The sequence below is a fragment of the Aotus nancymaae genome, unplaced genomic scaffold, assembly GCF_030222135.1.
Source record: "Aotus nancymaae isolate 86718 unplaced genomic scaffold, 86718_ANA_hifiasm-v0.15.2.pri h1tg000011l, whole genome shotgun sequence".
In the NCBI taxonomy this organism is placed as follows: Eukaryota; Metazoa; Chordata; class Mammalia; order Primates; family Aotidae; genus Aotus; species Aotus nancymaae.
In genome coordinates, this window is record NW_026988422.1 from 76,539,231 (window position 1) to 76,554,500 (window position 15,270).

At 44.0% G+C, this 15,270-nt stretch overlaps 1 protein-coding gene across 1 annotated transcript in view; it reads right to left on the reverse strand.

Annotated features, from left to right (window-relative positions):
- Window positions 1–5,533: 5,533 nt before the first annotated feature.
- Window positions 5,534–15,270, reverse strand: part of BTBD7 (BTB domain containing 7) — a 106,970-nt gene continuing 97,233 nt past the window's right edge. Inside the window, exons 10-11 of the mRNA XM_064375182.1 lie at window positions 13,346–13,801; window positions 5,534–11,146 (exon numbers count right to left, since the gene is read on the reverse strand). Of these exons, the coding sequence (XP_064231252.1) occupies window positions 10,325–11,146; window positions 13,346–13,801 (1,278 nt within the window). The 3' untranslated portion in view covers window positions 5,534–10,324. The remainder of the gene's footprint in view (window positions 11,147–13,345; window positions 13,802–15,270) is intronic.

Genomic DNA, 15,270 nt, shown 5'->3' on the forward strand with positions numbered 1-15,270 from the left:
ACGCCTATAATCCCAGCACTTTGGGAGGCTGAGGCGGGTGGATCACAAGGTCAAGAAATCGAGACCATCCTGGTCAACAAGGTGAAACCCCGTCTCTACTAAAAATACAAAAATTAGCTGGGCATGGTGGCACGTGCCTGTAGTCCCAGCTACTTGGGAGGCTGAGGCAGGAGAATTGCTTGAACCCAGGATGCGGAGGTTGCGGTGAGCCGAGATCGCGCCATTGCACTCCAGTCTGGGTAACAACAGCAAAAACTCCGTCTCAAAAAAAAAAAAGAAGTGCCCTCACATCATCTCCAGTTTAAGGATAAGGAGACAGGGTTAGGCGCTTTGCCCCAGGTTCCACAGCCAGGAAGTGGCAGAGGCAGGCCCAGCCCCCATCCACCCCCGCTCCCGCGGATCCCCCAGCTCAGGCAGGCCTTCCTCCTGCCTTCCTCCCTCCTCGCAGGCAGGCTTTCCTAGCTCTGCCTCCTCACCCTCTCCGAAGGCCCGCCACAGGCCAGCGGCGGGCACAAGAACAGTCCCCAAAGCTTGGAGACAAGGCACGACGGCCCGAATCCGAGGCTCTGCGAGATGAGGCTCAAGGCACGGGCGAGCTCTCTCCCGAGAGCACACCTTAGTCACGGCCGGGGGAAAGGCACCGTCTGGCGCGGGCGGAAATGAAACTGGTGAGCTTGGAATAAAAAAGGACAGAATAAAAAAGCGTCCGCGGGCAAGAGGCTTGGAGACAGATGGACCTGTTGGGTGGGCCATGGAGCTAAACTCCAGACTGGGGTGACGCCCGTGAGAAACCGCAACACCGTTAGTGCCCTGTATAAAGCCAGGTGTGGAGCAAGGACAGTTAGTGCCGGGTTAGCTGATGACAAGGAGCTGGAAACACGTGACTCGCTTCCACCCTTTTCCTGAGAAGACAGCCTGGAACCAGACAAGCCAGAGAGCATGGCCAGCCAGAAGGAGCCGGGAGGCCCTGCGGGCGTGACCCAGGAACAATTCATAGCAGGCTGCGGGAAATCTAGGCAGGACCACGGAGAAAGGGGTGGGGGCCCAAACGCCCAAATGTCTCAATTCATTGGCTTTGATACTTTTAGGTGGGGGATAATAGATTCTGGAAACTATGGACTGGTGACCTGACGGGTGTCCCCCAAAGGCTTCTAAAACAAACTAGCAGCTACCATGGGATGATTTCTGAACACCCGGAAAGAGGAGCTGCAAGTAGGAAGTGAGGCGTCCTTAAGAACAAATGATGTGACCCAAATGCCCATCAATGACAGACCGGATAAAGAAAATGTGGTACATATACAGCATGAAATACTATGCAGCCATAAAAAAGTTCATGTCCTTTGCATGGACATGGATGAAGGTGGAAACCATCATTCTCAGCAAACTAATACAGGAACAGAAAACCAAACTGCATGTTCTCACTCATAAGCGGGAGTTGAACAATGAGAACATATGGACACAGGAAGGGGAACATCACAGGGGCCTTTTGGGAGGTGGGGGGCTGGGGGAGGAATGACAGTAGGAGAAATATCTAATGTAGATGATGGGTCGATGCGTGCCGCAAACCACCATGGCATGTGTATAGCTATGTAACAAACCTGCACGTTCTGCACATGTACCCCAGAACTTTAAAAAAAATATATGTATATATATAAAAGAACAAATGATGTGGGGCCGACCTCCTTCTCCTGTTGACAAGTCAACCAGCTTCCCGGGGGATGAGGGAAGCCTACGTGTGTGACAGGGTCTTTCATGATTGGCCCACAAGATGACAGTAATGATGATCCCACCCTGCTTCCAGCCACAGCTTGGTCATCTCCTCACACCTTACAACTCCTTCAGTTTCCCTCCTCTTCACAAAAGGCTGTCTACACAGATCACCTCCACCTTCTCACCTCCCACTCAGACTCACACCTGCCCCACCTGGCTTCTCTCTCCAGCTGCCACCAATCCGCTCTTCCAATCCCACACCTTCTCCTTGTGGCTGACCAAACACACCTTAGGGGCCTGATCTTCCAAAACCTATGAACAGCAACCTCAGGGTTAACTTTTGGGGAGGGGTGGAATTGAGCCTTAATGGCTTATCTTTAATTAACTTGAAAAAGTAACACCTGCTTATCATTTAAACACTCAGCCAGTACAAAAAGGAGACCATTAATTGGTAGTTGCAGGTATTGCCAACGTCTCTCTCCAGAGGCAGACCTGTGCACATTCTTGCAGATTCTTGCAGAAATATTTTTGTTTGTTTTGAGACAGAGGCTCACTCTATTACCCAGGCTGGAGTGCAGTGGCGCAATTTCAGCTCACTGCAGTCTCCACTTCCTGGGTTCAAGTGATTCTCCTGCTTCAGCCTCTGGAGTAGCTGGGATTACAGGCCTGCCACTACGCTTGGCTAATTTTTGTATTTTTAGTAGAGATGGGTTTTCACCATGTTGGCCAGGCTGGTCTCGAACTCCTGACCTCAAATGATCCACCTGCCTCGGCCTCCCAAAGTACTGGGGTTACAGGCATGAGCCACTGCGCCCGGCCGCAGAAATGTTTATTTATCTGCATTCATTTCCTTCTCCTTGTCTTCTCTCCAAATGGGAGCATACGGATGCAGTATTTTGTATATTCCTTCTTTCATTTCACTTATTCTAAAGATCACATTCCCTCTCTTCTCGAGTTGTCCCAGCTTGGTCTTCTGAGCAGCACACCCTGCTGGCTTTCTGTCTGCTAGGCTGCCCTTGGCCCGCAACTCCCTTCAGCTGGTTTGGAAAGGTTGGAGTTCCCCTAGTTCATCATCCAAGCCGTTTCATCTTCCTTCAAACCTTTCCCCTAATCACTCCATCCACTCCCAGGGCTGTGCCACCCATATACATGGACAACCTCCACACAGCCTCCAGCTGGAATCCTTTCCTCTGACTCCCAGCTGACACCTAATCACCACCTTGTAGTTGGCTGCCTGGCAATCATTCCCAAGTCAACATGACCAATGCCAACTCTGTCTTCCCCCCAGATCTGGCTCCCCATCCTTTCCGCACTGAGCAGGCATCAAGTCATGCAGACATGGCACCATCAGCAGATTCTGAATCCATTTTTTTCATTGGCTGCTCGCAGCTCTTCCCTGGACGGCTACGCCAGCCTCCTGTCTGGAACTCTCAATCTACTCCTGCTTGTCTTCAACCACTTCTTACACAATAGCCAGAGTGATTTGGAACATGCAAACCTAGTGAACCATGCCCCAGCGTACGATACCCTAGTAGCTTTCCCATTGCCATTATAACCAACTTCACAAGCCTCACCCTGCCGGAGGGTCCCACACCCCCTCTCACTCCCCTGTGCTGAGTCCAGGCACTGTCTCTCCATGGAGCCCTCCCTCCCCACTCCTCGCCCTTTTGCCCTGACTCGTCTTTCACCTGCACCTTCAAGGTCACTCCCACGTGAAGCCTCCCCACCCCTGGGACCAGTTAGACATCAAGCTTTACCTCTGTAGTTCTTCAATGTCCTTTCTTCTTGGAAACTCACAAATGTTTCGAGGAGGACTGTGACTGTTTTGTGCACGACTGCTGCCTCAGCATCCAGCAATGTCCGTAAAAACAGACCGGATGAACAAATGAATGGCATCCTCGAACCTGCACCCAGCTTCTGCACGTTAGATTCCCCTGCCTGCACCACTGGACTTCCTGGTGCACAGTACAGCATGATGGATGAGGACTTGGGTTCTGGAGCCAGACTGCCCAGGTTTGAGCCCAAGCTTGGCCAACTTTCTAGCTGTGTGACCTTGGACAAGGTGGTATCTCCGGGTTTTTCTCTTTTGTAAAATGGCACAAATAATAGTACTTAACTCACAGAGGATCAAAGGAAAGAGTTTCTAACTCAGTGAGGGACTAGAAAAAATTACACTGTTCGGTGCGGCATCCAGCATTTCTCCTCCTGTTCATTCATTCCTGGGCCATTTCAAGCTGGTCTTCCCTTTAGCTGTGAAAAATGCCATTTATTTATTTATTTATTTTTATTTTTTTTAAGATGTAGTCTCATTCTGTCACCAGGCTAGACAGCAGTGGTGTGATCTCAGCTCACTGCAACCTCCACCTCCTGGGTTCAAGCAATTCTCCTGTCTCAGCCTCCCGAGTAGCTGAGACTACAGGTGTGTGCCACTATGCCAAGATAATTTTTATATTTTTAGTAGACGGGGTTTCACTATGTTGGCCAGGATGGTCTTGATCTTCTGACCTTGTGATCCACCCGCCTTGGCCTCCCAAAGTGCTGGGATTACAGGTGTGAGCCACTGCACCTGGCCTTGTTTTGTTTCTAGGACAAGTCATTTCCAGCCATAAGTGAAAGGGTCTGAGACTGGGGATCCTGTCTGTTTGGTCTGCTGCTCCATATTGCCAGACTCTGGGAGGAGTGGACTCAAGAAATTCCCTAATGGACTAAGGAAAGGTAAAGCCTAAGTGGCTAGGGAAGCTGGCCCGAGTTCATTTTTTCAGGAAGAATCCACAAGTACAGAAATGAACACTGATTTATTCAATTTTCTTGTTAGATTTCAGAAGCTCACCCACAGAAACCTTAGATTTTATCTTGATACCCTTCTGTTAAACCTAAGATGGTTACAAACTATAAAGCAGTAACTCGTTAGTGAGGTATGAAGAGTGTGAGGCTAGGACAGAATTTAGTGCTGAAATGATAAAAACATTTTAAAGAAAGAGCTCTCTGGATGCAGTGGCTCATGCCTGTAATCCCAACACTTTGGGAGGCTGAGGTGGGAGCATCACTTGAGCCCAGGGGTTTGAGACCATCCTAGGCAATACAGTGAGATCCCTATCTCTACAAATTTTTTTTAATTAGCTGTGCATAGTGATGTGCACCTGTAGCCCCAGCTACTCGGAGGCTGAGGTGGGAGGATCATTTGAGCCTGGGAAATCAAGGCTATAGTGAGCCATGACCACTGCACTCCAGCCTGGGTGACAGAGCAAGACACTGTCTCAAAAATAAAAAATAAGAGTTCTTTTGTAGGAATTTTAAAAAATGGAAATGAGAAAACTTTCCATTTTGCATGGCCTTTTTAAATTTCAGAAAGCTAGACTCGAGACCATGATTTCATTTCCTTTTTAAATAGAAAAATATTACTGAGCCTGAGTGTGAAAGCAAAAGAAAGCTCAGAATCTAGGCCAGGTCGCAGACCCTTGAAGGCCCCTGAAGAGCAGGACACATTCAGGTGCCTGGTTCACATGGGCGCCAGGCTGAGCTTCCTGCCATCCTGTACAGACCCCTGTGCGGAACTTTTCGCTCAAATTTGCAAAATAAAATTTCTCAGAAATGTCTCAATAAAATAATAGAAAATAATGAACTTGATGATTCAGAATAAAATGTGTGATTTCCAAGAAAACCATGATGATGATGATGATAAATGCCTCTGAATGATTGAAATCCTAGAAACAGAAAATCAACCTAGAAAACCTCCCACTTCTACCCTCCAGGGGTGCAATCACTTCTATGATTGAAGACTATATGCTACACTGCTAAAACAGACTGTATCCAACTCAGCAGATTCTATACAAGCCATTTATTTGAAATGCCAACTATATGTAGGATAAAGTCAGTGTTACATGCTCATCAGTAACAGTAGAAAAATAGAAGCAGTGAAAACCTCTGTACAACTGTAATGGTACTCAAAAGAGAAATGTATCGTTTTACAATGCTTCACACAGACGAATTCAAGTTTGGAGGTACCTAAATAAAAATACTATATATTTCTTTAAAAATCACTATGTACAATTGAAGCGTAAACAAGTTTTACAAAGTACTGGTTATGCAGGTTGTAGAAAACACTTGCATAGGACATGAAATCAGTTTAAGAAAAATTTCTGAGCCTTTAGCATTGAAGGCACTTGACTTTATACCAGTAACAGCACAACCACAAGAAATGCAGTGTTGTAGATGGTTTTCCACCTCTCTGTGTACAGAAGTGGTGCATACACAGCAAGGAGAGTTCCGGAACCTTTATCTCTCAGCCACCCCATCTAAGAGCAGGACTTAGTGCTGCCTGCCCATGTAACCCAGATACAGAGTCACGTGCAGGTAGACGATGAAGCTTCCAGAGCTTATCTGACCTCTTAGACAGAACTCACACAAACACACAAACACAAGAAGTTATTTTCAAGACACACACTTGCAAGTCATCTTTCTATAGAAACGGCCACGGCATTATAATATTCAGAATATGAAAGACTGACAGTCTGAGGATTTTCTAGAGGAAAAAAAAGCAAAGGACTTGCCAATACGATAGCTACATAACAGATATGACAATCTACAGGACAAAGAGACAACATGTCACCAAACATTGCTCATACAACACTGTTAATGGAAAACAGTAAAACACCTTTTAGCAGTGTGCATGTTAAGTCTTTCAGTAAGATTATCAGTAATGAGGTTTAAAAGTAAATCACTTAGTAGACAAAGTAAACCACTGCAGAACCGGGAATAGCACCCATCACTGCTGCTTTAATAGTCAGTACAGAAAGCTGAAAGTCAACTGAACAATGAAAAAAAGTCAAAGAAGCATTTCCCTTTGAATTCAGTCCTAAAAACATGAATGCCTTGTAGTTAATTTCGAGATAAGTATCTTACAAGTGTTTAATGAAACATTCTTTTTTCTAAAAGGCAAATTCAACATTATGAAAATATGTATTTTGCTGGGTAGTTACTGAGAAATGTCAATCCTGTCAACTCTAAAGCACGATGCACACCGGCTGTGAGCTCCACGGCGTGGCGCGCGCTTCCACTTTGCCTTCGGCATCGGCATCTTCATGCAGATGTACAAGGACTAAGCTCATTGCCAGGACGGCAACAACAAACCAAAAGGAAAATCCAATGAAGGATGGCAGGTGTAATAAAAAGCTTCTGAGGAAGCAAAAACAAGACTTAGGTAAGGTTTCATAAAGAATTCTGTAAGAAGACTGAAATGTCAAGAATTCACTGAAAAGCCTTAAAGCCTAACAGGTTATTGCAGTGTCAGGCTAGCTGAGGTCTAAGGACATGTTCCCAGAAATAAAGCTAAAGGGGGCATGTGAGCTAAAGAATGGGTGTGGAAAATTTACACAACTATGTTTCAAATACTTTTTGCCTTTCATGCTGCTGTTTTTTTCTTAGGAGCCACCAGTGACTCTGAACTTACTCATCAAAATCACAAAACTAAAACAATAACATAAGAAAAAGACCAACAGCATCTTTAAGAAACTCGAATGTCCTCTCTTGGCCCTAGCATGTAAATGGTAGTTCTCTAACCTCAATGCACAGCAGACACTGGAAGTGGTGATTGTCCAAACGGCCTGATTGTCCATGACCTCAAAAGGAGATCTGGTATTTTTGTGATTTGGTTCTCATTAAAATCCTATACCAAGTAAAATGACAGTTCCCATGGCCTACATTTTATATTATACATATATATGCTTTTTTCTTGAGAGCAACCTTACTCAGACTTCACATTTATCTTAGTACAGCATTAAAAAAGATTTACTAGATGGGCTGGAAAGCCAGAGGCACATAGCTCTTCAACCTACCCTAGTAACCGTACTTCACCAGATACATGAAAAGCTTACTAACACCTAACCTAACACACGCAAAACCCACACCTGTTTACCGTCCGCAAGTCACATCGGTCCGAAATCCCATGGATTAAAGCAAGTTTTCCCTTTATAAACATAGTTTAGCCAGGTAAGCTACTGCATGATTAAAAGCAAACTTTATAAACTAAATAATCTTAAGAATAGTGGCCACCTATTTTTATAATTATATTTCAGAGATATGAGAATAGTTCATAAATTTTCAGAAAAATCAATGTGTGGGATCAACAGCTCTGGTTTAACATTTGGAAAAAAAAAAAAAACAAAACAGGTCAGAGATAAGACTTTTTCTCCCCATCCAAATTAGGTCTACTGATTCTTCCTTGCAGTACTGGCGCAGTACAGTCTGATTCAGAATAGAAATATAAAACTGTATCAAAACATGAACATGTCAACATACATATGTGATAACAGAAACACACATTAAGGAATATGATGGCCTTCGCTTTTGTTTCTGAAGACAGACTGGGCTTCAAAAGACACGATCGTCTATTATGAGTCAAACCTCTTACAAGTGAGAACAGAGGCCTATGTTTTTCTCTTTAAAAAAGGAGGCTCGAATGCGACACACAGCCGACCTGAAGATCAGTGTTAACTCTGGGAGCTCGGGAGCCTGTGCAGCCACCAGCATCACCGAGCGCACCAGCACAGCAGCTAACCAGTCAGGCAGCAGAGCGACTGGTGGCAGTTTGCCACTGGTGTGTGCAGACACACAGCATGTTTCCCATCTTGGAGACTATCTACTGTTAGGGTTTTCTAAAATGTCAGATTATTCCTGAGTGTATATCCACAGGGTAAAGGAGGAAAAGACCATAAGAGAAACTATAGTTTTGGGAGAAAGCAGAGTTGTTGACACCCAATAGAAAACCTATTTACTTCAAAGTGCATGTAATTCATGTATCTGGTAGCTCGTAAAGGCTCCCTAGCCCTGCATAGTTTTAGAGTGAGTGTGAGTGATTCATAGTTTTTTATATATATACATAGAAAAGAAGCTCCCAAATATCCTACATATGGAGGAATGTTTAGAAAACCTCTTTTCTTCTAAGTGCTACGGCTGTGTGTTTATGTGTCTGTAAAAATACAAAGTAAATGCTCAAATAATGTTGAAGTGATTTAAAAACTCAAATACTAATATATTTACATTGGAGAGTAAGAAAAAAACGGTCCTTAGCTCACACATTGCCCTTCCAAGGGAGAGGGTCCTGAAAGACCCCATGTGCTCAGTGGTTTAGTAAATGCCAAACCAGCATCCCAGTGGAGTTCAAGTAGGACATGTAGCGTTTAACTGAAAACAATTTGTTTCCTTTTTTCTGTTGGTGAGAAAGCACTATGCATTATACAACAACTTTTTATAGGACACCAAAATTTCGACATACTTTGAAAATCGTTTAAAAGAAAACATATGTTTACAAACACCAAATAACATCTATAAGACTGAAGCCCTTTTTTTTTCCCATAGAGAGCAAGACAGTTAAAGGCAGTGAGCAGTCAGTTCCCCCATCGCAAGCAGAGCTGACGCTCAGAACTAGAAACGTCACTGTGACCTTTTAGTTATTTCACTATTTCCACTGCCCCTTTTTTCTTTTTTGAGACAGGGTCTCAATGTTGCCTTTTTTGAGACAGGGTGGGAGTGCTGTGGTGTGGTACAAGCTTGGCTCACTGCAGCCTCAACCTCCTGGGCTCAAGTGATCCTCCCACCTCAGCTCCCCAAGTAGCTGGGACTACAGGTGCACACCACCATGCCCGGCTAGGTTTTTTTTTTTTTTTTTTTGCACTTTTTATAGAAATGGAGTTTCACCATGTTGCCCAGGCCAGTCCTGAACTCCTGAGTTCAAGTGATCCGCCTGCCTCGGCCTCCCAAAGTGCCGATCACAAGTGTGAGCCACTGCGCCCCATCTCCACTGCTTTCTAATTCCAAGGGATCCGATCTCCTTAGAGCCTCTTCTGGTGACACTCTAATCCTTTTGACCAGAATGTGCAGGGATTCTGACTGCATCCACACTGTGGAAATGGAGCAGCTTCAGCCTGGGCACAGAAGGCTTTTCTCCTTCCTGTTCTTTCCTGAACCAGCAAACTTCAGGACCCTGACTGGACTCACGCTGGAGGAACGAAGCCCAGCTCCCAGGACTTGTTTAAAAAAAAAAAAAGACATTAGATTTATGGAGACTGGGCGGGAAGATTTCTGAACTGAAATAATTACTGAAAAGAGAGGAGCATTCTGATGTGCTGTTCTTTGGAATTTCTATAATTAAAAAATAAACACAGAACTATTTCATAAGAAAATACATCTTAGTGTGCAATCCAATGCACATGGATTGGTGGATGAAAGGTAAAATGCAAAAAAGTATGAAAATACAGTCCTTTAAATGTGGCAATAAAGTTTAACATACTAATATAAAATCAATACAGAGAAAATAAATGTACAAGTGCAAAAAAATTCCATCATTTGTAAAGAGAAATAAAAAGTGCCAGCTTGCTCGCTCGTAAAAATGCTTCCCGACATAATTGTTCAAACACAAATTAGACAGATGCGACATTTAAAAAAAAAAAAAACTCCTTAGCATGCCATGTCTAACACATATATACACAAAAACTAGACCAAAATAATGTGAAACTGAGTTGTCAGCTGGCGTTGATAAACTGGTCTGTAAGTTGTTGGGTTACATCATAAAATGGGATGTTTCATATCTCAGGCACAGACGACTTGGAGGTTGCTCTCAGAGGGCAGATTTTTTGTAGAGGAAGTCCGGCTTGCTTGGTGACCTCCTTCCTCTGCTTATTGAATCTTCCCTTTCCAAATCTGTATTTCTCTGAGCTCCATGGCCCAGGGACTCACTGTCTGCCAGTCTTCTACTGGATCTCTCTTCAGGAGCTTCAGAGCTACATGCAGAAAGTGAAGGTCTGTTAGGAGTCAGCCCAAAAGTCAAGTCAGTTTCTACTGTGGTTCGTCCCCTGACATGGGCTGGACCGGTACTAGCGTTTTCTGGGGCTGCCAAAGGGAAGTCTGACCTCTGGGGAGGCTGCTCGACGATGTCCAGATGTATCGGCTCATTCTTTTGCCGGTGTAGATGCCCGTCAGGGGAAAGTGGATATTCTCTCCTAGCTTCTTCCTGTTTTTTAGGAGATATCTGGCCAGGTAGGTAGGCTGACTTTAAGCCACTTGGTGATGCCTTACTGTGGCTGTACAAATCGGGACCAAAATATCCACCTTGCGAAGGGGAAGGGGTGCGTCGGCCGGGAGCAGGAGTAGAAGGTCTGCAAGCAGCATTTGAGAAGTCATAGAAATCCGGATATTCTTGTGGATGTGGATTTTCTCTGGCATCTGTTTTTTGCTCTAGTGTGTGTTTTTTCCGAGAAGTGTGTGTATGCCTCTGTGGAATACATGACAGATGCTGGGGAGGCCCTGGTCCTGCTTCAGAAACTGACTGGCTTAATTCTGTGTCCACAGCAAGCTCTGGAAGCCTCCTGTCCTTGAGTGACAGTGTGGACACACCCACAGCGATGTCTGGCATCAGATCATTCAGCACAGGTTGTGTTCGCTGCAGACAGAGACAAAAATGGTGGGAGGGTTAAAGAAAAGGACCCATCCTCTGTAAAAATGATGTCCACCGATTTTGTTTCCCAATTATAAAAGTAACACGTGCTGAATATTTAAGAAATATAAAAATACAGAAAGCTATAAAGGCAAAAAAAAAAAAACACTGCAACCTTTTGAACAGAAATATCACTGTTAGCATTTTGAGGTCTTTCTTTTTATGTTTTTCTCCTTTGCTATCTATTAATTTTTACGAAATTTAGCGCATATATTTCTGTCAATGTATTAATGAACCATGACTTAACCATTTAGCTACGATTGGACATTTAGGTTGCTTCCAATTTTTCATTACTATAGTCAAGACTGCAATGAATATACAAATAAATTACCTTTAAAAGGAGTTTTATTTAAAATATAAAGTAGTAGAACTTCTGTGATTGTAGAACTGAGGGCCCAGGCCAACAGAATGGAAATCTGGTTTATCAAACACTACCGACCTTCGCTCTTCTGGGGTGGGGGAAGCAGATAGAAGAGGTAGAGAGGTATAAGAAGGTGAGAAAGGCTTTCTGTGCTAGCTGCTCCTGCAAACATGGTGAGCCTTTCTAAAACCCATTGGACTTTCTGTCACAAGTGTGGCAAACACTAATCCCACAAAGTGACACAGTAGAAGAAGGGCAAGGATTCTCTGTATGCCCAGGGAAAGCAGCATGATAGGAAGCAGTGACTATGGTGGGCAGACTAGGCCAATTTTCCGGAAAAAGACGAAAACTACAAAGAAGATTGTGCTGAAGCTTGAGTGCTGAGCTCAACTGCAGATCTAAGAGAATGCTGGCTATTAAGAGATGCAAGCATGCTGAACCTGGAGAAGATAAGAAGAGAAAAGGACAACTGATCCAGTTCTAAGCATCATCTTTTGTTTCACTGTGAAGATAATACATTCTTGAGGTTATGTTAAAAAGAAAAGTTAAGAAAGGATCATAATTTGACTCAGGATATATACTAGTCCACAGGTTCCAATAAGCCATATTTTAATGAACTAATAGGTGAATCTTTTCTTCTAACTTGCCACTGATAGCACATGACTGAATAGGAAGACTTAAAAATCAATTTTTTTTTTTTTTTTTTTGAGACAGTCTCACTGTGTCATCCCGGCTGCAGGGCAGTGGTGTAATCATAGCTCACTGCAGCCTCAACGACCTCCTAGGCTCAAGTGATCCTCCCACCTCAGCACCATGAGTAGCTGGGACTACAGGCATCTGCTACCGCACCTGGCTAATTTGTTTATTTATTTGGTAGAATTGGGGTCTCACTACGTTTCCTAGGCTGGTTCTGAACTCCTGGGCTCAAGTGATACTCCCCCTTCAGCCTCCTATAGTGTTGGAATTAGAGATGTGAGCCATGGCACCTGACCAAAAAAAAATCACTATTTTTTTCAAGTGTATTACATAAAATCTCTAATGCCATGCAAAATCAAGCAAAGAATCCTCTACCAATTTACTACCTACCAGCCCTAGCTACTGTGATTCTAAGTGAAGTGGGGGCTCTGATGATGAGCTTCAGAGGCAGGGGCATGCTTGAGGCCTCATTTTCTGCCCATCTTCTGAATGTGGTAGCACATGCCTGTAGTCCCAGCTACTCATGGAGCTGAGGTGGGAGGATCACTTGAGCCTAGGAGGTCGTTGAGGCTGCAGTGAGCTATGATTACACCACTGCCCTGCAGCCGGGATGACACAGTGAGACTGTCTCAAAAAGAAAAGTTTTTTCCACATTATTCCTGGTGGTACATTGTACTTAGCTATAAGTTGCTCTTGCTTCTTGTCCCATTAAAGCATGTGGTACAATAGTGGATTTTACAGAATAGTAGAAGTCAGGGACAAATTCTAGACCCGTGCTTGAATAGAACATGAAAATGGTATATTCCTTTATGATGCTCAGTAACCCCACTCCTTCCTAATCCTGGCAAATGAACACAAAGATAAGAAGATACCCAACTCCTCCATATACACCTCTGGTCTCTCTCCTCCTGTCTTTTCTCATTCATGTACATTAGCGTTTCTCCCTCTTTTCCATATCCCTCAAGTCTATGCCTTCCGCTTGTCAGCAATACTCTGGGCACTGCTGAGTCTCAGTGGAGCTCTTGGGGCCAAGAAAATTGCTTCTAATAGTCCATAAACTGAAGCAAGTTACTGAAGTGTTGACTTACCACTTGCTTCTCAGATGCTGCTGCTGTTGCTGTTGAGGTGGTGGTGGTGGCGGCGGCAGCAGCCACCGTCTGTCTGCTCAGTCCTGCAGTGCTGGTACAATCAGGAGGCGCTGCTTTAACACTTGGCAAGTAGACTGGGGGAGGGCCAGCTTTAGGAGCTGTTCTGGAGTGGAACAGCGAATGATTACAGGGATAAGAAAATGAACGTGAAGGGTGCTGACTGGGAGGTCTTTGTTTCCAGCCTGCTTTGAGCTGGTTATGGATTGGGGTAGCTGGGGGGTGGTAGGGAGGTGGTGGAGGAGGCAAGGGTGGATGGAAGGCCACAAAAGAGTCCAGATCTGTAAACATGGTTTCTGCAGGAGGGGTACTGTTTACACGACATCTCCCAGGCTGTCTCATTGTCAAGAGAGGACTTTCATCCCCAAAACGTTCATCAGGAAAGAATTTGTGAGGATTCTAAGATTTAAAAAAAAAAAAAAAAAAAAAGGATATTTATTAGCATATTTCATAAATGGAAATTTATAGGCTGAGAGAATTAAGTGAGGTACTTAAGAAAACCACAGTCAGCAAGAATAAAAAGCATAATATATTCTTCTAGGCCAGAAGCCCAAGAAAAAAAATCACCTTACTTACAGTATAAAAGCACAGAGTACCACCTAGGACACAGCCATCAAAGAAAGCTGCTTGACTGAATACTCCAGTAAGCAGGTCAGTCATCTCTTGCAAAATTATGTGATAATGCAAAAACAGGTAATAAACCCAAACTCAAATATGTCTTTGCTAAGAGATTAACATTAAATGCCAAAGGAAGAAAGGAATACAACTGAGGATGCTCTAGAGACTTTCTGACAAAACATCTGTGCCTGCTCTGTCTGAAATAAAAACTACAAAATACTATTCCTCACCCATTATCTATGACTAAGTTTGATTAATATTTTGGTAAACATTATTAAAGAATACTTCATGCAATTTAAGATATCAAATTCAGACACAATTTAGAATGGCAAAAGGAAAAGAAATGAGTAGAAAACCAGACCATATATTTTAAGAAGAAAAACTCCAGCAAAAAAATGAAAATCAACAACCTAAAACGAGAGCCTAAAAATGTTCAGTAGAAAATTAGGCAAGCAGGGGGGAAAAAAAGAACCTAAAAATAGTTTGCTGACTTGCTGAAGAAACCTGTACCATGCTTATCCATCCATTCATTCATTTACTTATTGTTTTAAGACAGGGTCTCATTCTGTGGCCCAGGCTGGAGTGCAGTGATACAATTATGGCTCACTGTAGCCCTGACCTCCTGGGCTCAAGTGATCTTCCCACCTAAGCCTTCCAAGGAACCAGGACTACAGGTGCATACCACTCACTATGCCTGGCTAATTTATTGTATTTTTTGTAGAGATAGGGTTTTTGCCATATTGTTCAGGCTAGTCTTGAACTTAAGCTCAAGCAATCTGCCCGCCTTGGCCTCCCAAAGTGCTGGGATTACAGGTGTGAGCCATTGTGTCCAGCCTATCCCTTTTTTATTTGAGATAGAGTCTTGTTCTGTCACTCAGGCTGGAGTGCAGTGGAGCAATCTCAGAGGCTCACAGCAAACTCTGCCTCCTGGGTGCAAGCAATTCTCTTGCCTCAGCCTCTCAAGGCTGGGACTACAGGCCTGTGCTACCACACCTGGCTAATGTTTACATTTTCAGTAGAGACGGGGTTTCACCATGTTGGCCAGCCTGGTCTTGAACTCTTGACCTCAGGTGATCCATCCACCTTGTCCTCCTAAAGAGCTGGGATTAGAGCCATGAGCCACTGCACCTGGCCACATCTTATCCTTTTGAAGGGTAAGGATTAAAGGGGTTTGGAGTTAGTAGCAAGAAAATCAATCACTTGACCAGATGAAATTAAATTTTACTTAAGGCTCTGATTTAGTGGCTGTG